We start from the raw sequence: 23661 nt of genomic DNA on the forward strand, positions 1-23661 counted from the left end.
TCAAAAAAAAAAACAAACAAAAAAAAACATTACAGTTCATAAATTCTCTACAATATTCATCCTTGTGTTGTCTTCTTTGATTTAAAATGCATATGAATACAATGATATTATATAAAAAAAGTTAACAGGTTATACAATTTAACTTTTAAACGAACACCATTGTACGACTGTTTATGATTTTATTACGGTAATGATTCAGCTGTTTGTCAGGGAGGATTTACTTCTACGCCTACTTAATACTATTTTATACATAAAATGTGTTTTTCTTTGTTGTTGTTGTTGCTGTTGTTGTTTTTATAATAGTTTAAAACTATAAATAAGATAAATATAGCTCTCCATATACAAATACAGTTGGTCCAGTACTGTATTTAGGGTAGTGGGAACCAATCAAAACCTACACTGTGTAGAAGATCGTCAAAAATCAGTACATGCAAAAAAAAAGCTAATATAATAAATACTATTTTAGGCCTATTTCATTTATTTCTTCCTCTTTATTTTTATTATTTTTTCACAAAACATATTAGGCTGTTGCTCAAAATTGTTTAAGTGAAAGAAATATAGCGATTTAGTTTAAAACGTGTTTATAGACAAGCCATACTGCCTAATGAAGTGCTTTTGCATACGCGAAAAAGAAAAATTTTAAACAAGATTTTATTATGTATTTGCATCTGTCTGGATTTCATATCAGTTTATATCACCAATATTATCACCATGAACATCACTAGTTTAACAGCGACAATAAAAAGAGCATAGAGATGGATAAAGAAACCATCAATAATGGAGCTCCTTCCTCCTTTTACTGCCATCTCGGATCTTCTGCATCCCGTAGGTCCTCCTGGCCTGCACTCTCTCCTTCTGCTGCACCATTGTGTCATCCAGCACCTCCAAACTGGGAACCTGGCTGATAACATACTGTCTGGAAAATAAAAGTGATCCCAAATCAAACTCTGAATAAATGTTTGTTTTGTAACCATAATTGCAATCAACACAATTCAATGATGTGTTTACAATTGAGCTAGAAATATGTTCCGGTATTTATGCACACCTACAGCTTCAGTAAACAAAAATGCTTTGTAACAAGTAATGAATATTTCCCCTAAAACTAAAACTTATTATTATTACCTGCTGTTTAATCCCAAAAATGTTTTATGCCATTTCAACAGTAAATCTATTATTAATCCATAAGTTATTCATTTTGGAAAAAGTAAAATTTTTATGTCTTGTTAAACTTGTTTTTCTTCATAAGAAAAACTAGACAATTAACAAAAAATATATACTTTCACACTAGATAATATGATTTACATGGGTAATAAATTAAACAGACACATTGTACGTGCCATTGAAATGTCATGATGGTAGGATGTGAGTAAATAAAAACAATGAAATAAAAATTGTGACAAAAAGACATTAATGCTGAGATATGACATTAGTACATGAGTTTAAGAAAAAATATGTGAATACAGTGAATAAAACTGTCATAATCTACTGTAAATAAATTAAAGGGTTTTTTTTTCAATGCACCAGTTTGTATATTATTATATATTTTTATGTTTATTAAACTCGTGATATTTTTTTATTATTATATTAGAGTTCCTATTATTAAGGCATGTGTTTATTTTATTATTAAATCAGAGTAAACTGTACGGCTTTAAGTAAACAGTATATCTATATACATATTGACCACTAGATGGAGAAGTGTACGCATTTGAAATCATGTGCTGGTTTTATTTATTTATTTATTTATTTATTTATTTATTTATTTTATTATTCCGTAAAACCATTAAATCCCTAAACCAAAAGCAATGTGCTCAAGTTGGTAATGCACTTGAGACAATTGAAATATAGATGTTTTGCATATGTAAAACATTTTTCTGAATTGTTTTATTTACCTGTAATCAATGTATTGAGTCAGACTGCCTCCATTAAAATAACTGGGTGCTGCCTCATTGTTCATCATACTAAGTATTCTGTAACAACAACACATTCAACATTTTACTGTGATGTATTTACTAATGAATCAAGCATTAATACAGATAAAAGTCATAGCCAAACAAAGCCTACCTGATATTGGGAAACTTGCAGTGTATCTCCTCGACAATGATGGGAAGATTACTGATTTTGTTCTTGTTGATCCACAGTGTGGTGAGACTTGGCATGTAAGGAAATTTGACATGAGTGCTATAATTGTTGCCATCCAGGATGAGAGTGCTTAGCTTGTTCAGTTCCCCCAGAAGAGCTGGGCTCCGTTAATGGCAGAGTAAAGGACTATAGCTTATAAAAATAAAAACAAAAAAGGCACCACATAAGGCAAAATATGATGACCATGTGTTAAATTCTCATGCCAGAGGGTTTGTGGGTGTGTGTTTATGTACAGTCCTGGGTATCATACAATGATTTTGGAATTTAAACAGCCATTAATGTATATAATTAAATCTTTTAACACACAGGCACACTTAAGGATACTCATCCAGCAGGTTGTAACTGAGGTCCAGGACCTCTAGCGTGTCCCGGTGTTTGAGAATGACATCATAAGGAATCTCCAAAAGGCCCTGGTATGCAAAGGAGAGTCTCTTCAGCCCAGGCTCAATGGCGGAGCTCCCTGGAAGCCCTGGTTCCATGACGCTACTCTTACACACTTCCATACCCTTAGCTCTTGGTATAAGGTCACATCAGAAGTGATGACCAGCACCGGATACTCTAGATTGATATGCAGAACCATTTTTTTTAGGAGCATTACTAGTAGCAGATTCATTCATTTATTTATTCATCTTCATTAGCTGCTTTATTCTGATCAGAATCTAAGTGAACCTGGGCCGACCCTAGGAAAATGGGTCATGAAGGAGGAATACATCGATAAATCACACAGTACAATGCACATACATTTACAAACCCATTCACACCCAGTGGACAGTAGAGATCATGTATTGAGAAGGTAAAGAAAATCAGTCAGTTAAAATCCATCATTCATTACTATAATGTAAGTGATATATCACAGGGCATCATGCACACACATTTCCACCTATTTGTAAAAGTCTGATTATTTACTGAACCTTAAGACGCCCCTCTACAGTGTGTATTTTCATGTATGGTGTCATAGGATTCTCTGTATATGTCTTAGATTTCATTTCCTAATAAATATATTATTGCTGCTGTCATGTTTTGTAGTCTTAGTATTAGATAGACTGGGTTTTTATGGTTGGAATAATTGTTGTTGTTGTTGTTGTTGTTGTTGTTGTTTTAAATACCAGCATAGATATGTGCATGGTTATCTCAATCACACCTCTGACACCTGCTAACTTATGCTAACATATATAAGAAGAGGCAAAAACAAAAAACCTTCGAAAAACAAAGACCAACTTCATGTCTCTCATTAGAGATCACTGATGCTGCATTTTATAATGCTGTAATAGGCATTGAACTCTATTGTAGAATAAATTTGATTGTTTTTCATTGTACTATAAGTTTTAATAAACTAGCAATTTGAAAGTAAAACTGCTTTAGTTAAGTAAATTGCAAATTAAAATTTTCTATTTATGTAGTTATTTAAAAATGTTATGGTCATAAATGATATGAACCATAGCAAAATTTATTTTATTATAATGTTTGGTATAATGCAGCATTTATTCTCAGCCCATGACCCTCAATCAAGTTTCATTTTTGGCCCTTAATAAGAAAATGTTTGGGCATCTGTGCTCTATATTGAAAGCAGTGACCACAACTAAACAGCAGAGCTATGTCTGCAAATAAATTAGAGTTTATGCATATCTTTGCATCATATCAGTAGCTAGTTATTTGAGTTTATACACATACAAACTGACATTCTTAAAGCTCAATCTGGAAAATGAAGATAAAACTGACAAACGTACTACACACGTATGTAACCTATTTTTATAATGCAACATTCTTTCAGTAAAATCTCTTCATTTAAACATTACGCTGTTTTCTAATTTTCTGTATTCAGGCATCTGCATGATTCTTTTAACCATGACCTTCATTTACCTTCCTTATTTCTGTCAATTCTATAAAACATTTCAAAAAAAGCAAAACAACAAATTTGCTTTCTATCCATAACACAAGAAGAATGGTTTACTAATTCATACTTACACCTAGTAAACTACACTTGTGGACAAATACAACCAATGAATAATAATGTATAAAAAAGGTATACATGTTTTCTAATGCACAAAGTTCTGCTCACCAGTGTAAGCTGGGTTCCTCAGTAGGTTGTGCATTAAGACAATGTCTGAGTGTGGGTGCGCTGAATGTCCTCTTTATCTGCATAAAGGCCTTCTTTCATGTCTGGAGTCAGGATCACAAGATCTGGATAATAACACTGCTTGTTAACCCTTTACTCAGGCCAGTGGAACAGAAATAGGTCAACTGCTTGATCATTTTTAACTGAAGCTTAAGTATGGTAAGTCTACAGAGTTGTTTTAGGGAGCGTGCTGAAATTTGAAATTTCATTCTATTAATATTACTTTGCTAGGTATTACATTAGATATTAAACTGTGAATATGGTTTACTAAGAAGATGTACAATTTACTTAAAAATACTAAAAAGATGTAGATTTACAGTGGCTATGTCATTTTCCCTGAAAACACAATTTAACCTCTAAAGGTTTGTAAAATTTAGCATTAGCCACAATTTGAATTGCTAACAAATTATTTTTTTGTGATTTTTAGGTTTACATTTATATCATTTGGCAAACACATTGTGAGCATAGTGTAAGCAAAGTAGGAGCATGGTGCAGTGCAGGCTGAAATAAGTGCTGTAAGGTAGAGGAGTGCTGGTCCATTTCTGGCTTTGTAGGCTGCCATCAATGTTTTAAATCTGATGCAGGCAGCTACAGGAATGCATTGGAGGCAGCAGAGCAGTTGGGTGGTGTTGAAAGGTTCGATAATAAGGTGTTGGGCTGTAATCCGGATCAGTTGCAGAGTTTGAAAGTCTTTACAAGGTTGGGAGACCTGCCAGGAAAGAGTTGTAGTAGTCCAGTCCAGCACCTAAGTCAGGGGTGTCAAACTCAAATTCACAGTGGGCCAAAATTAAAAACCTCTGAGGTCCCAAACTCAATATTTATTGAAAAATTGACTGCAATTGTGCATGTTTTCCCGTCTCTCCAAATGTGTAATGTTGAACCTTTTCATATAGAAACAAACTTTAGTTTTGCATAAACACTGAATCTGGAACAACCAAAGTTTAATATTATAAACACATGAGAAATTGAATTTGAAATAAAACACATCAGTGATATTTGTTTCTTATTACATCTCTCTCTATCTATTGACATCCCAATCCTTTTTAATGTAAACCTTTTTTCACAGGGCAACAACAAAACAACCAAAAATAATAATAATTTCCTTAAATTAAAAAAATGCAATCTTTCAACTATTACCAGTCCATGTCTTGGAGTAGAAAAGGTGCATAAAGACAACATTCATTCAAGCTCAGTTTTTACACACTGATTTACTCTGATGCACACTGGTTCAAACCAATGTGCATCAATGTCTGGGGTTTCGGCTCTGAGCTGAGGAAATCCTCCAGATAGAGTGAAGATGTTCATCAGTGAGACTCCTGAGTGGTGTTTTGTTCATCTTCATTAAAGAGAACAGTTACACACACAGATATGTGCTGGTGAACACAGAGAGATTTGAGCAGCTTGGGCACGGAGTTGGAGCAGTGTGTCGAGGAGGAAACATGGAAACTGTGCAGCACACACAGAGTTGTACTTTGACTTGAGCGTGTCTCTACACTGGAGTTCAATCAGCTCCATTTAGAGGTTGGTTGGTGCGCTTTCCACGTCCACCACAAACAGATTACTGAGCAGTTCAAATCTGCATTTCTGGGCTTCAAAGTAGGCAAATCACCAGGTAAATTCAGCGCTGAGTACGCGGAGTTTTTCAGCGGTCTCGACTGACGTGCCAATGCACTAACAAAGCATTCTGCCATTTGTAGTATTAGCGGTGTTTGCGCAATACACTGGCGGGCAGCTCTAATACACATTTGATATGATCTCGTGGGCCAAATATAATTACACCTACACTGAGTTTGACACCCCTGACCTAAGTGATCTGTGTGGATAGAAATTACAAATTCTTTTGATGTTATAAAGGTGATATCGACATGTGTTAGATTTGCCATGTGAGAAAAAAAATAGAGTTGATTGTCCATGGTTACCCCAAGGTGAGATCAAAGAGTTATTTAGATGAATTTATAACCCTCACCCTTCTAAAGAGGCAAAAGTGATACTTATTAACTTTAATACAACAATAAGGAGACATACAATCCATATCCTTCTCTCTCTCTCTCTCTCTCTCTCTCTCTCTCTCAGTCAAATTTAACATGCTCCTGAGGTTCCAGTGACCACTGTTCTTGCCCCTCACCCCTCCGTGGATCTTCCCACTTCGTCCAGGCCTACCCCTGGATAGTGTTCTCACAAATCATCAGGAGAAGTATGTGAGGGTGGTGCAGGACATGTATGAGGACAGTGTGACAGCAGTAAAGTGTGCAGTAGGAATGACAGACTGGTTCAAGGTGGAGGTTGGACTGCATCAAGGATCGGCTCTGATCCATTTCCTGTTTGCAGTGGTGATGAACAGGTTGATGGATGAGGTCAGACAGATGTCTCCCTGGACTATGATGTTTGTGGATGAGATTGTGATTTGTGGTGAGAGAAGGGAGCAGGTGGAGAAGAGCCTGGAAAAGTTGAGGTACGTGCTGGGGAGAAGGGGAATGAAAGTCAGTAGGAGTAAGAAAGATTACATGTGTGTGAATAAAATGGAGGGCAGTGGTGCAGTTGCAGGGAGAAGAGGTGGTGAAGGTGGAGGAGTTCAGGTACCTGGGGTCAACAGTACAAAGTAATGGAGAGTGTGATAGAGAAGTGAAGAAAACGGTGCAGGCAGGGTGGAGTGGGTGGAGAAGAGTGACATATACACCATGTCCCTCCTCTTCACATGTCCAAACCATCTCAATTGGGCCTCTCTCTCTCTTTGTCCCTAAAAACGTCCTAGATGTGCTTGTCTCTCAATATAAACTTGTTTCTAATCCTGTCCATCCTCATCACTCCAAACAAAAACCTCAACATCTTCAGCTCTGTTACCTCCAGCTCCGCCTCCTGCCTTTTGAACAATGCCACTGTCTCTAAACCATACAACATAGCAGGCCTCACCACAGTCCTATAAACCTTCCCTTTTACTCTCGCAGGGTATCTGCAGAGGGACATGGTATCACAGGATGGACATGGGGTATATCAGTAGGAGAATGGTGAGCCAATGGAGCCAGCAGGAAGGAGCAAAATAGGGTTCATGGATGTGGTTCAAGACATGCAGGTAGTTGGTTTGAAAGAGGCAGATGTTGAGGACAGAGTAGTATGGGGACAGATGATCTGCTGTGGTGAACCCTAATGGGAGCAACTGAAAGAAGAAGAACACTGCAATTGTTACTTTTATATGTAACATAAAGATGGATCTTTTCACCTTCTTATTTCTGATCAAGTGTTGAATTTCACTTTTATATTAGGTAATCATGTAGTTTAGCCACAATTCTACAGCATTTGATTATTAATTTATTTTATTAATTCTTTGCAAAATTGCATTTGCTGGCACAAGAACAGAGCTCAGAGGTCAAATGAAAACAAGCTAACATATATAACAGATGTAGGATATTTTATGAGCATTTAATATGACCTATTGTTTATTATTTTCAGTTCTGTCTTTTGGATATTATTGCTGTACTGTCCAGTATTAGTGAATTATGTAGTCTAGGCTCTGTTCTCTAGTGGTTAATTACTTACTAAATAAATGGCTTGATTAATTGATTAAATTATAAAAGAACAAATACATGCACATGAATATTGGATTAATATTACAGTATAATAACATGCAGTTTGATGGTACTAGATCAGAGGTCAGGCAAATGCAATGAAAACCAACAAACAAATAGACGTCATATTTCATAAGTCAACATATTACAAATCTTTATGTTTGGTACATTTGTAGGTGGTATGTAGAACAGGATTTAGTTTTTAATGTCTGTTAAGAGAGAACGAAACTAGATCTATTTATACAGTGCTGTTACAGCTGTTGCTGCTACTGCTGCTCTGTGGGAGAGCGTTGATGCGTGGGGAAACAAATTTGGGTCACGTGATTTCCGGGTTCACGTGTGTGAAAGGATGCCGCTTTGGCCCCGTCCCCTTCCTCCGCACGCGTCTCTCTCTCTCTCTCTCTCTCTCTCTCTCTCTCTCTCTCAAAAAGTATTGTCAGCAAATTTTGAGGCCCATGAATTTTTTTCTTGTTTTCTCGTGAGTCACGACTTAATAAATAAAATAAGTAGTTTTAATTAAAAAAAGAAAAATTGGAAATGTAATAAAATAAAAAAAACAACGTATATACATATAAGCGTGTAGGTGTATGTGGAGGATTGTGTGTGTGTGTGTGTGTGTGTGTGTGTGTGTGTGTGTGTGTGTGTGTTGCATACACTAAAAGGTCACACACTGTCCCTCAGTTTATGGTGTGTATGGAGTGGGGCAGCTTTTCGGGGGTGATGGAGGTTGAAGTTCACGTCGAGGATGATCAGATTCATTTTGGTGAAGAATTCGGTTCGGATGTGATGGTATTTTGGTGCATTCAGTTCATTTTGAACGAGTCTTATGCTACACATCAAAATCGTTCGTGAACGACCACCCAGCACTTATATTTAGGCATAAGTCAGTGAGAGATGGGGGGTTTGTTGTTGTGGTATTGAGACCGGCTCTCATTAAAGACTTGTCCAGTCATCATTCACCAAAAGTTGAGATCCTGCATTAATGGTATGAACTGAAGTATCATGTAAAAAAAAAAAACTTTTTGTTTTTCTTGAATGTTGTACCTTTTTCCATATTTTTCTCTTCCTTTACAAGAAATCTGTTATAGTATCTGAACACTGTGTGTTTTCTTACAGAGTAAAATCGACTGCACCATTTTCCAGAAGACTGTGTTAAGTATCTCATTGTATGATGGAACGAAGGAAAGCGAAAAAACGTGATCAGAAGAAACGTGGCCACTGTCCTGACTTGGACAAGACATTTGAAGAAATATCAAATCAAGCCACCCATTACTGTAGTAAAGTATGTCAGCTTTTACGAGTTTGGTTGTCAAAATGTCTAGAAGTTATGCAAGATGTAGGGTGTATTCTCCCAATATCATCATTCAAGAATTTGTACAGGAAATGGTCTGTTAGGCCGCAATTACATAAAATATTCCCAGTGACATCACTTATAAAAGACATAATGAAATCACGACAGATTATGGATGTACAAAATACATTTTTGTATTTTTGTAAAAGAGATACCATGTGCCATATAATGATGGAGGACATGCATGTGCATAGAAAAATTATTTCCATCACCAGCCCTTCAACAAACATGGTTTTGTTCTGTATTCTCATATTGCACCATGTGTATTTTTTTGTGTTTCACTCTGTAATTGTCTTTTTCAGGTGCGTTTAGTAAGAAGGTGACAAATCACATCATTAAGGACTTCAGGACACCCGAAATGAGACTTGGATGGAGATGGCAAGAAATAGAGAGATTTTACTTTTACGGTATTTAGCAGACGCCCTTATCCAGAGCTACAGAAGTGCTTTGAGTCTCTATCAATGAATAAATCGATTTGCTAGATTACAAACTTAAGATCCCATCAGCCTACAACTCGGAGGATTTTCTTTTAAACAAAGACGGCAAAACGGGACAAATGCGAGTTTAAGTACGTTTTCAGGAAAAGGTAGGTCTTCTCGTTTCAATAGGAGATTGGAAAAACTGGAGAGATCATCAAAGCCTCACAGCTTAGTTTTGAAAGCTCTACATTTTAACAGTTTAGTGTTGGTTAGTAACAAAATAATAATTCATAATAATAATTATTATTATTACAAATAAATCAGAATGAATACAATAAGAATAAATTAATAATTTAAATGCTTTTGCTTTATGTTGTGCTTTATATTTACCTCAAGACACTAATCTTGCACTCACACACAAATATATATTTGTTACATGTATATAACATTCCTGAAATGTACACTGTGGGTTTTTTTTTATATAAAACAGTTTTCAATTAATATTATATGACTTAGATTTGCACTATTGGCTGATGCTTTTATCTGAAACAAATGTTGTTTCTTCAATGATCCAGAATACCAGCTCTGCTGTACTGGGACTTGCAAATACTAAGTAAATAGTACCGTATGAATGCAGATATTGGTATTGTTAAGTACATGCACCAACTACTTGGATCAGACTTCGTCTGTCCTACCTGCAAAAAAACTAAAAGCAAATTTTTCCGTAATGGTTCTCAAACCACTCTTCAGGACCTCAGTCCACATTTTTGTTCCATATTTGAGTTGTGTGTTATAGATGATAGACAGCTATTTCTATAGTAAATTACCTGAAATTGATGTGCAAATGTATTTAATGTAAATGAAATTGATGAGCAAGTTCTTGCTCTTACATTTTAAACATTTGCCCCAACTCCTGGTCATTTCCAACACAGTACTATACCAAATTGTTAACGGAAAATATTGACATGCAAGATGAAATATAAAAAAAAAAAAAAGATCTCTCGGGGAAACTCCTTCAAGACTGTTGGAAGACCATTTCAGGTGACTACCTCTTGAAGCTCATCAAGAGAATGCCAAGAGTGTGCAAAGCAGTAATCAAAGCAAAAGGTGGCTACTTAGAAGAACCTAGAATATGACATTTTTCAGTTGTTTCACACTTTTTTGTTATGTATATAATTCCACATGTGTTAATTCATAGTTTTGATGCCTTCAGTGTGAATCTACAATTTTCATAGTCATGAAAATAAAGAAAACTCTTTGAATGAGAAGGTGTGTCCAAACTTTTGGTCTGTACTATATATATATATATATATATATATATATATATATATATATATATATATATATATAAAGAATAACGTAAACTTAATAGTTCTAGAAAAGGTCATTTAAAAAGGGGAAAACATTTATGTAGTAGTCCGGGTATAATAAATCTATGGTTAAAAGATTTTAACATACATTACACCTTTCTATACATTAGACCAAAATAAAACTGGTAATATGGAATAACTTAATTACATAAATAAAACAAAACAAGTCATAACATTTGACAAAATACAATCATTTATCAGAATTTATTTATTTTTTTACAAACTTGAAAAAAGTCCTCTTGTCTGCTTCCGAGTACAGGAGGGACGTGTACTGAGGTTCTGTGCTGTGTCCTGTAAAAACAGTTTTGTCTTTACTTACAAAAAGACTATTTTAAATCAGCATTTACAAAAAAACAAACAGATTTAATTTAAACAAAGCAATTTATCCTCTGAAATAATGATGCCTTTGTCTGACACTTAAAGTAAATCTTAAGTTATAGAAAAACATTGCAAAGCTGGTTTACTGCAAACGTGTTGAGAAATGAGATCAACTTTCAATCAAATATTCAATTAAAACCATCTACAAACGGACTTTAGAGTTTTCTGCTTCTGTATAACAGAGCATGCAAGACATTCCCTCAGGAAACATGGAGGATTTGTTTGTTTGTTTGTTTGTATTTTGCAAGAACACTTGATTATTATGCAGTTCCGTGCAATACTTTACATAGTACATTGTGCTATACAGCATTACAAAAATAGCTCACATTCTAAAATTGTGTAAAATTGCATTATGGCAAAAAATATTAATTCATTAATTGTACTTCTTCATACAGATAACCACTGGGTTCACACAACTGGATATGACTAAACATTAGACCAGCAAGTCTAAAGACCCTGAAAATATTGGTTGAATGCTGATAAATTGTGCTTTCATTTTAGTTTATTATTTCCATTTTTACACTCAAATAATGAAAAGAAGTCATTAGTAATAAAGAAAAAAAACTAAGTGGTAGCTGGGGAGGATAAAAGGATAAGGGACGAGAGACTCAGGAGAGAAAACACAAAACAGTGTACACGTGTGCGTGCATTGAGACAATGGAAAGTGAATGTAAAAAGTGGCAAAATAAAGGCATTTTTTGTTGGAGAACCTGTCACCTATCTCTCATTCCTTTATCCCTGAGCCAGCGAGTTCTCCACATTAACAAGCACACTATTAGGAAGTACTATGGGTGATATGCATTCTCAAATGCAATGTGCACGGGTAACAAACAATATCATTTCAGGGGGAATTTTTTTTTTCCTTACAGACGTAAAGAAATGTTCATTTTGTGCGTGGGTCCAAAGAACAACAACAACAAAAAAAGGTTTCTGTCATGTCTGGAAAAATTGTATGACAATATATGCTTAAGGAAAATATATAAATTAACAATACAAACAAAACACTTTATAGACCACTAAATTCTCAGTCTGAAAAATAGTTCATCTGTAAAAGTGCACTGACAGCCAAAATTTGAAGCATCGCCAGCTGATCATGTCACCTTGATGGATGGCTTGCGGTGAACACAAAGTAGAGTTACGTAAGGCACTCCAATAAAGGCCCACTTTTCACTGGGCCAGAATTTCAACACCGGGCCTTGTTCTGGAGCTTCGGAGGCTGCATCGAAGTAAGCAAAGCACACACAGCCAAGGTAGGAGGCCAGGCAGATCAGAATGTGCCTATAGAGAAGTAACAAATAACATTGTATGCATCAAAATATAGCTTTAAAATACTGTTTATTTCAATCAAGAGTGAGACTGAATTACAGCTTTCTCCACTATTTCATTTATGTGCACTCCAAGAAAATGGTCAAATGAGTGTCTTGTGAGAAGACACTGTGTGAAGAATGCCAGTGTGCTACTTGTGTTCAATTTAAACATACAGAGCTGATACAGATGTGCACTCACCAGGCACAGTGGAGGTATGGGAAGTTTACAGATGACCACATTTCACAAAATATCCGGTCACTGATCCAGCACATGAGTGCTAAAGTCCACCACAGACCAGCGAGCAGGCCTAGTTTAAACACGCGCAGATTCTCGCACCTATACAAAACAAATACAAACACACATTTACAAAAGGGGAAAATAATTTTTAAACAATATTTCATACTTAATTTATATTGTATATGTTTAGCCTTTATAACTTTATAACCTTTGGGACATCCTGTAAAACAGTTTTGTGGGGGGAAAAAAAGAAAACTTGGTTTAAGACCAAGTCTGTTCACCCTAATCTCTCTTATCTATACAAACACACCTACAAACACTTTCTCTAACACAGGGGAGTCTCCTTTATTTAAACAGGCATGCAAGCACTATATACAGTACTGTGGTATACCGTGTTGTTTTGTACGTCGCTCTGGACAAGGGCGTCTGCTAAATGCCGCAAATGTAAATGTTTTATTATTATTATTATTATTATTATTATTATTATTATTATTACTTGAGTACATGCTTTGGTGTTTGAGAAAGAAAAAAAATCAACATTGCTAAATGTATTTCTAATTAACAATGCAGAGTAGCAATAAACACGCTTTTTGAAACACTATTTGCAAATTATAAATTAAGACCCAATCAAAATCAAGGAGTTTCCTGTTTAAAAACAACACTTCAGGCCTTTTAAATGCTTTAGTTAATGCAATGCCTTTGACAGACAAAGGAGATAGATAAACATTTCTCCTTTGAAATTTAACATAAATGAAATAATTTAACAAAACCAAGCAAACAACTGAAACCCAAACGACTAACATTACATTTCTTTATACTGTATACTGTTGATAATTGAGGGGTTTTATTTCAGTTTAACTTAATTTTACAGTTTAAACCCATGTTCTGTTTTTACTGATTCATGTGGTTTTGGTCTGTGCATTTTTTTATTCTGAATTGATCGCACATACTTTTATCTTGTACTGTGCAGTTTTGCATACTAATGTGCTTTACACCAGCGGCCCCACACCTTTTTTGCGCCACTGATTAATGTCAGAGAATATTTTCACGGACCAGCCTTTAAGGTGTGGCGGATAAATACAACAAAATAAAATTATACGACAGGCATAAAAACTGGTATTTTCTAAATATAATAATAAACATGAATCCACTGTTTTAGCCCTTTAAGAAGGTAGCGGATGGAGGTAAGACATGTGACCGAGGCATCTTTATATGCATTAGGAGTGAGTCATAGACACATGTGGGGTAGAGAATCTATTTTCCAAAATAAAACATTGTTCAGAATCAGATAATAAATAAAAAGGAAATAATGTGTTTTGTATTCTTTCTGTGCGGTACCTATTGATCCACGGACTGGTGCTTTACACCATGGTTCAGGAGAAACGCTTTGTACTAATGAATACAAGTATACTTGATGGACAAAAGCATTAGGACACCTGACTTTACCATCCATATGTGATTCTTCCACAAACTGTTACCACAATGTTGGAGGCACACAACTGAACAGGATGTCAATGCGGTACAATAAAATTTTTCTTAATTAAACTAGGAGACCCAAATCTATTCCAGCATGACAATGTCCCTCAGCATTAAGCCAGTTCTATGAAGATATGGTTTAAATGGGTTGGAGTGGAAGATCTTGAGTGGACTGCTATAGAGCTCTGATCTCAACCCAACAAAACACCTTTGAGATTAATTGGAACACTGAGTGAACCCCAGTCCTCCTCACCCTTCATCAGTACTAAAGCTCTTGTGGCAGAATAATTACAAATCTCTACTACCACACTATAAAATTTTAGTGGAACAACCTTCACCCTTCTGCAAAGATATTATAACATCAAATGTAATAAGTAACTTTTTGTTCACTAATTATATTAATTCAGTGAATTATTTTGTATCTTTATTGAGCTACTGCTCCTGTACTTATTTTTATGCTCATGCAATCGACTGGCACTGATAAAAAAAAATCCCACTCATCGCCCCCATCGCATGATGCATTTAGACTGTTAAAAATGACTTTTTCCTAAGGCCTGATATGGAAAACATAAAGCAGTCAAATATGCTTTATATCTTAATAGACAATCCACCCATTCCAGAACACGACCCTTGTATGAATTTGCTTGAATTCCTTCATGGGGTTTGTTAGCGCCAGTGTTGTCTCCGCTGTCATGCGTGTTAGCCTCAGTAACTGACACTAAATCCTGAGGCACTAGGATAACAATGTCAGAATATTATGGTCTGCCAAATGCCCCAGCAATGAGAGAACAGGAAGAAGAAAGAGGGAGTGGAGGAAATATGGACATTGGAGCAAAACTCCAGCAGAGAAGTGTGAAATGCAAGTCAGTGAACAGCAAAGTTATAATAAATGTAGGAATACGGTTTATGAAGTTCATTCAAATATATCAAATCCTATGCATGTATAATTAATCTGACAAACCGTGATTTAAAAGAAGGTGATAAACATTTACATCTAAATAAGATCTTAAAGAAGGGAACCTCAATATTCATCTCCAAAATACGAGTATTTTCTTCTATCTAATGAATTAAGTGCGTTTAAGAACTAAAGCTACTAAGTGAAAAAAACAAATATAAGGAATCTATATGCAGGAAAGAAAAACATGCCTGGAAAATGAGTGAGAGACAGCGGATGAGGTGAGGCAGGATGTGTCCTGATTAATATCATTTAATAGAGCAAATGCAGATAGCAACCCTAAGTAACAAATTCTAAACACTATACATCCTACAGAAGGATATTATTTCATTGGTATATAAAACAAGCATGTCTATTTTTAGTAAGTTTTAACAAGGAAACAAGGAAAACATAAAAAAATATCTTCTTTGGTTTTATAATCAAATATTCTGTAGAGTCATTAAAAACGTAAAAAAGTTACTTATGTGAGCCCATGACATGTTTCAGAGCAGAAGTGGAACAAACTGTCCCTACATGCAGTGAAACACAGCTGAGTAAAGCAGATGATAGGAACTAGACTTCCTCTACTGAGAAAAATGATGTCATGCTACACAACATCTTTAAAAAAAAGAGCCTGGAAATTAACACTTAGGGTACATACTGTATACCTCAGTGTCCTACCGAACACTGTATCATGTCCAGATCTGGTAATGTTGACATGATGTATACAAGATGTATACATGATGTTAATCGAGACAAATGAATCAATCTATAACCCTAGCATTCTTGTTTAAATTTAAATAATTTGTCTAGGAAATAATGATAAGAACATTTGCTGATATTAAGGAGATTTCTTAACACTTTTCACTTACATCTGAATTGTCAGTAAAGCATACAAATGAAGAAAAACAGCTAAATTAAAGCTGACAAAAAAAAGGATATGTTTCACAGACTCTGTGAATGCAATATGCAATGTAAGAGACCAGGCCTTCCTTGTATATAAGCCTGAGTAATAACAGCTACCAACACAACCTATTATACATAACTATATACAAGTACAATTGAAATAGTTTCCACAGTTTATTTAGCATGTATAAAATTAGCCTCAAATGTCAGTGCGTTGTAAGGAGTAACTGGTAAAGAAAGAAGGTTGTATTGTTTCTCAGTAACATGAAAAAAGCTTATTAAAAAGATAGAACAGGAAAATGTTTTGTTCCTTAACATTAAATGTAACATGGATAAGTTGTAAGATGTGTCATTCTTTAATAGGCAAAAAAACCTATGAGTGTAGCACCAGGCCACGTTATACCACCCTGTTATTCAATTTTTTTCCTGAAACAGTATATCATGCCTTAATCCTTACATAGCTTACAAGACAATTTGGTTAAAAAGCAAAATGTGTTGAGTCCATATAACTCATGCTTTGTTGATATTGCAGTTTTGAAGAAACTATGGTTAGCTACTCACTCTGCATGTCTATGTGGAGAAATAATGTTTAAGTCTACTTCAGCATTGACAACTAAATAAGAAGTTTATCAGATATTAGTATCGGATTATTAGTTCTGAAAAGCCAATATCATATCCTGAATGTTTTGTGAAATGTGTTAAAATCACTGACCTCTTAAGTTCTGTGATTAGAAGAGCTGTGCATGGAATCCCCAATGTCATTAATGAAATCGAGTTAATGGCTGGTTTGATGAAGGCCAGAACAGTGGTGATCCCAGAGAAGATTCCTACAACCAATTTAAACCTTGATCTGGAGAAACAGAAAGACAGAAGAAATAAAAGACACTCTTCTGAACACAGAATGGTGGCATAAAAATGCAGATACAATAATACTGAAATTTCATTAAACTCATACAGCTGGTAAAGTAGCACATGAGATGCGATATGGTCTCACCTGTCTCTACGGAAAATCCTGGGCAGGTATCTCTTGGGGAACCACATGCCAATGGCACACATGAGTACCCATAATATTGCTAATTCATCAAGCATCTGTCCCAGGAAACTCAGAGTAGCGTGAAAATATGCAGAGCCAATCCCTGTAAAAGATTTACATTGAGTTTCTCTTTTACAACACAATCAGGACACGTAGCATATTGACCTATAAAGGACATTATTTTCTTTTGGAAAAAAATAATATATATACCTCACTACAATAGTAAACACTAATGGGAATATTATGAGGGATTACAAGAACAATTATAAATGAATGATTTCTCGCTAACACAATCACATATACACACATCATCAAACAATTGAATACACCAAAAAATCTGTAGATCCTACAAAGGAAGTGTTTGTGACAGAAGATTTTCTTTCATTCTTTTAAACTGAAGTCATGCCTTTCAGACACTTACAGGAACTGCTTTACAAACAACCCAGAGAATGCGAAAAATTGTGTCAGCATTTTTTTCCTCGCAAGTACTTCATTTTACTCTCACAACCAAGACTAATAAAGACAAACGGCTGCTACAATTTCAAAGCAGACACAGCTAATAGTATAATTCCCAAATACTGCGGTTTATTTCCAATCTCTTTGTTATTCATACTGTAGTCAGTCATAACAAAGTCCCATAATAATCTGTTATTTATATATTTATATAAATATATATATAAAGAACAAAGAATTACTTAGGTCGAGATTTGCTGATGAGGATTTATGGTTTGGGGTTTGGACAGAGTGGAAGTTAAAGATACCATCATGTAGTATTACAATCTGGTCTAACCAACGCTGGTTGTGTTTAGACTGGTGTCTTCACACAAAAGATATCTGTCAAACCGTTGAAAGATCAGCAAACATAAGCACTACATTGATAAAAGTCAAACTGAAGTGTGTTTTTACTCAAACAGCGTGAGAATGACAAATGAAACAAGAGGTGACTGTTGTTTTCCAGTGAACTCCACTCAGTCTGAGAAGGTCACTGTTCTTAAATGTGGCCTTGCTGCTATTTGTGGCCACTTCTCAATGAACATTTTCCCCAGCGGCTTATTTTTAAAATAAATAAAACACATTAAAAGGAGTCAAAAAAAAAAAAAAAAAGGAAATGCAGAAATAGATTTCGCTTATTCGTTTTGCTGGGGAAAAAAATGTATTGACCGCTTTAGTCAAGTCATAAGCAAGACGGCAAAGACGGTCTACCATCTAAACCAAGCTGGATTTCAGAAGAAGGATTTCTATCAAAATAAAAAACATTCTCAGTAGCTTTTACAGAGATTCTGTGCTTCTATCTGCCTCATGTCCCAAATAATCCAACAACAACAACAACAACAACAACAACAAAAGCCACAAAAGGTCGTGACCTCTGGTGCACAGAGCCAGGCCAACTCTTGTGTAAGTTCCTCACAGAGGTTACTCCAGGTCAGGAAACTTACCGACCACCACTAGGAGGGTCCAGATGAGATAGATTCCGCTGTTGAAATGCGTGGCGTACTGACGGAAAAGCCACATCAGAATAGGGGGCAGAATGAAGAATAAAAAGTTGCTGATCTAAAGAGAAACGCAGATAGATGTGTGTAGAAAGAAGAGAAAGAGGGGGAAAAAGGAGAGAGAAATGTTACACATCGCCGAGGCTATATTTAACTACAGCTGACATGGCTGCTTAAAGTACAGCTTAACCTGAAGTACACCAAGAACAGAATGGAGTATGTGATGTTATACAAATTATACATGATGACAGTAATATGACACTGGTGATGGAGTGATGAAGCTCGGATGAACCTGAGTCGTACCGTATTATAAAACTCTGCTATTCCTGAATAGATCAGATAATTCCCTTCACACCAGTCCACCTCCGAGCTCCCAGCCTGGAGCTGATCCCACAACCGTACACTCATGGCTTAACCACAAACACACACACACACATGCACGCACGCTTGTATGCCCACTTGCATACACACAAAACCACGCAGTCCTCTTTGCGGCTGATCGGAGCTCGTACACAAAGCCAAGAGTTTTACGTGGACAACTTCAACGTCAAACTGCTTTTGTACCACGCTTTCGTTTCGTTCTGGTTGCTGGTCCACTCGTCCGGACTTGTCATCTTTGTGTCCAACTCGAGGTGAAAGTCCAGTTCACGGGGACGCGCTTTGTGTGCGTGTCTCTCTCTCTCTCTCTCACCCACTCAGACTAACGATAACAACACAGCGACGTGTGCATCTGCGCATGCGCACTGGTGTCAGCGCCCACAGTTTCCTGCTTGACTCGTGTCAGCAGCAGGTAGTTGTTGTCGCGAACTTTGGAGAAAGTCAATCGCGAAAGAATGTGCAAAAAACATAAACACCGAGCTCATATCCTTCGCCACCGGGAACAGGGTGAATACCAGGGCTGAGTAGTGCAATGTGTGTGCAACAGGAAGTTTATCAGGCGTCCCCGGCACCATATATAGCCAGTTATGGCTGTTTAGTGCGTCACGTGTTAACATTCCTGAGGTGCAGAGTGCAAATGCTTGTGGGGGGAAAAAAAAAAACACTTCCACAATGCTGGAACAATCACACAATAATCCTAATGGATACCACTGCAAATATCATTAGCAACCACTTGTTGTAAACCACTTAGTGTGATTGGGTATAAAGTGTATGAACGTTTTCCAAGTGTTATAATAAGATGTTCCTAATAAAGAGAAGGGGTTTGAGTCTGAAAGTGTTCCTAATCAAATAAAAGGTTAGTGTATCAGACTTTCCTGATAATATGAACAGCTAGTGTATGAAGGTGTTCCTAATAAAATGAACAGATAGTGTATGGTGGTGTTCCTAATAAAATGAACAGCTAGTGTATGGTGGTGTTCCTAATAAAATGAACAGCTAGTGTGTGGAGGTGTTCCTAATAAAATGAACAGCTGATGTGTGGAGGTGTTCCTAATAAAATGAACAGCTAGTGTGTGAAGGTGTTCCTAATAAAATGAACCGCTATTGGATAGAGGTGTTTCTAATAAATTGAACGGTCAGTAAATGCAGGCTTTCCTAATCGAATGAACAGCTAGTATATGGAGGTGTTCCTAATAAAGGAAAAATAAGTGTATGAAGGTGTTCCTAATAAAGTAAAAGGTTAGTAAATAATGTTAATAAAAAGGTTATAATAAAAGTCAATGTAGGGAACTGTTCCTAATAAAAGGTGTTCATAATAAAAATGAATGTTTAGTGTATGAATGTGTTACTGAAAAGTAAAAAAATTTTTTACACTAATTATTTTTAAACTCATTGTTGCACTCAGTACAACAATTCATAAACAGAGATACAAATACAATCTGTTGATCATTGAATACAAGCCATTCATATTTGAGTCAGAAAACATTTTTACACATTTAAAGGTTGCACAGCCACAGACCCTCTCTAATGTAACGTTTACAGATATTAATATTTCATCTATCATCCATTTAATATATGAGAGTTATATTGTTTTAAAAATCAGACCAAGAAATATGTTTTTAATGCAATCAAGAACTCAACAATAAACAATAAAAAAAAACAGATATTAAAAAAAGAAGAGGTAAAAAGAGGGGGCATACATACATTACAAAAGCATAGAAAAGCATACCTTTGTTACTATAAAACATCAAATGTTTCAAATAATGAGTTCAAGAATAGTATGAGTTTTTGAGTTTGAAGGTTCTGACATGTACTTAAAGGAAGTAATAATAGACTTAATATCAGATCAAAATAATCTAAAGTTGGGTTTACAATGAATAGCTCTGAAATCTACCCAAGAGACAAAGTAACAAAACAGTCTAATAAAAATTTACATCCTTAGAGTGCAAATCTGAAAAATAACAGCTTCTGTAAATTGTACAATTTTACAATTTTACAACAAAGAAAAAAAAACACGGTAACTTCTGACCAAAAAGACAAGTGTGTTATTGTTATTGTCTGGATGCGTTTCTATTTGCTTTCTTTTATTTTCTTGCATTAATATATCATTTATGCCCACTAGGTGGTACTGTGGTGTATACATTTATTTACTAAGAAACGTGCGTGATAGTCTAGTGCAGGGGTCACCAACGTGGTGCCCGCAAAGACAACCTGAGTACCTGAGTAGCCCACGGGCCTTTTCTAAAAATAGCTGTTTCCTACTTTGTTAAATCATTGTTGATAATTATTATGATAAATCATTAACATGGTCAGTGTCTTCACATAGATAAATATCATTAATTATTTATAATAACATGTAATAAAAGGTAAATTGAGCAAATTTAGTATTTCAGATCAAACTGAAAACTGTGTGTGTCAAACTGGTAGCCCTTCACATTAATTCGGTACCCAAGAAGTAGCTCTCAGTTTCAAAAAGGTTGGTGACCCCTGCTCTAGTGTATGGTGGTGTTCCTAATAAAGTGAACAGGTAGTGCATGGTGGTGTTCTTAATAAAGTGAACAGGTAGTGTATGGTGGTGTTCCTAATAGAACGAACAGCTAGTGTATGGTGGTGTTCCTATTAAAATAAACAGCTAGTGTGTGGAGATGTTCCTAATAAAGTAAACAGCTATTGGATAGAGGTGTTCCTAATAAATTGAACGGTCAGTGAATGCAGGCTTTCCTAATAAAGTGAACAAGTAGTGAATGGTGGTGTTCCTAATAAAATGAACAGCTAGTGTTGAAGGTGTTCCTAATAAAATGAACAGCTAGTGTATGGTGGTGTTCCTAATAAAGTAAATTAGACAAAACACAAGCAGCAAGAGACAACAATGAAAAAAAGAAAGGAGAGACTATAGTAAAGAAAGAATGGACGTACAGTACAAACAGAAAAAGAGAAAGAAAAGCATAATAAAGTAAAATAAAACAAAGGGATCTGTACTGCTTCTTGTGTACTATTTAAGATCTCTTAAAGATAATGTTAGTAACTATATGTGTGTATGTGTATGTGTGTGTGAGAGAGAGAGAGGGAATATACTTTAATTCATTATTAATAACATCTGATGTTATTATGCAATTTTACAAGAGCAAAATAGCTTTTTTCATTAATATATAATATTGACATATTTGAGACATAATGTTAATGTTTTTGTTTAGTGATAAAAAATGAACATTGTTTCAAAGAGATTCATAGCAGAACTGTGCATTTCTGAGCAACATGCAACAATCTTTCATTACTGAATGCATCATACATATGTAAAAAATGATCACCAGGAAAAGTAATAGCACTCAGTACAACAATTCCTAAACAGAGATATAAATAAAAGCTGTTGATCATTGAATATAAGCCCTTCATATTTTAGCCAGAAATTTTTTACACATTTGAAGGTTGCACAGCCACAGACCCTCTCTAATGTAACATTTGCAGACATTAATATTTCATCTATCATCCATTTAATCTATGAGAGTTAGACAAAAACCCATTCAGACCAAAATTATGTTTTATATATGTAAGAAATATTGAGTAGAGAAAACAAGTGTAAGGATTTAAGCAAGTTTAACAAGGGCCAAGCTGTGATGTCTAGACGACTGGGTCTGAACATCTCCAAATCTGCAGCTCTTGTGGGGTGTTTCTGGTCTGCAGTGCTCAGTATCTATCAAAAGTGGTCCAAGGAAGAAACATTGGTTGAACAGGTAATGGATCATTGATGCACGTGGTGTGTGAATGCTGGCTCATGTGGTCCGATCCACAGACAAACTACTGTAGCTCAAATTGCTGAAGAAGTTCATGCTGTTAATGAATCAGCACCAACACAATATTAGGCAGGTGGTCATTATGTTATGCCTGGTTGGTGTATATGGTAAATGAATATCACTCTGATCCATTCAAACAGCTCTTCAATGGTTCTTAAATGCTTCACTGGATAATTTATGGTCTATAAGATTCCAAGAAAGAGATGTACTGAATGGGAGCTTCTCTGTAGAGAAGTCAAGTCAAGATTTAAGAAGCCTTTATTGTCATTTCAACCATATATAGCTGACGCAGTACACAGTGAAATGAAATAACGTTCCTCTAGAACTCTGATGCTACATTCAACAACAATCACAGAAACAATAAACACAGGGCTAAGGACTAGTGTCCTCGCCTCATAAAGTGCATGTGTGCAACCTGGTGCAAACAGTGCAAAAACAACACAAGACAGTGCAAGACAACACAGAACACAAAATAGCTCCGCCAGTAAACCTGTAGTAAAGAGACAAATGGAACAGTAGCAAAAATGCAAATAAAATGTTGTGCAAAAGAGCAAATAGCAGCAATCCAGGAAAGATGTGCAAAAACAGCATGTAAACAGTTTCTGGTAATGAAGTGATGTAATATGAGTGGTACTGAAGAAGTTTCAGAGAAACAACTTGTAGTGTTTTTTACCTTTTGTAAATGTATCAATATTGGTATCTTTGTTTGAATATGAGCATACTTATATTTCAAGTGAAAGTATTATTAAATACTTGTAAATAAATAAAAAAG

At 35.5% G+C, this 23661-nt stretch overlaps 1 protein-coding gene and 1 long non-coding RNA gene across 3 annotated transcripts; both read right to left on the reverse strand.

The window, feature by feature from the left end:
* Positions 1-2098: 2098 nt before the first annotated feature.
* On the reverse strand, positions 2099-4269 carry LOC124387329. Its single transcript, XR_006926140.1, has 3 exons — positions 4199-4269; positions 2464-2697; positions 2099-2236 (listed from the first exon to the last, which is right to left on the reverse strand). It is a non-coding gene; the product is annotated as an uncharacterized LOC124387329 (long non-coding RNA).
* Positions 4270-11128: 6859 nt separating this feature from the next.
* acer2 (alkaline ceramidase 2) lies at positions 11129-19636 on the reverse strand. Of its 2 annotated transcripts, XM_046852496.1 has the most exons (7): positions 19024-19636; positions 18667-18781; positions 17192-17333; positions 16910-17047; positions 12843-12980; positions 12437-12614; positions 11129-11249 (listed from the first exon to the last, which is right to left on the reverse strand). In XM_046852496.1, exons 1-7 carry the CDS (start codon positions 19126-19128, stop codon positions 11175-11177), a joined length of 891 nt encoding a protein of 296 aa, XP_046708452.1. In that variant the 5' UTR covers positions 19129-19636; the 3' UTR covers positions 11129-11174. The 2 variants fall into 2 exon arrangements, with proteins under 2 accessions (XP_046708452.1, XP_046708453.1); XM_046852497.1 differs by having other exon boundaries at positions 11148-12614; positions 19024-19633.
* Between the last annotated feature and the right edge of the window lie 4025 nt (positions 19637-23661).

Source organism: Silurus meridionalis, chromosome 6 (assembly GCF_014805685.1).
Source record: "Silurus meridionalis isolate SWU-2019-XX chromosome 6, ASM1480568v1, whole genome shotgun sequence".
Classification (NCBI taxonomy): Eukaryota; Metazoa; Chordata; class Actinopteri; order Siluriformes; family Siluridae; genus Silurus; species Silurus meridionalis.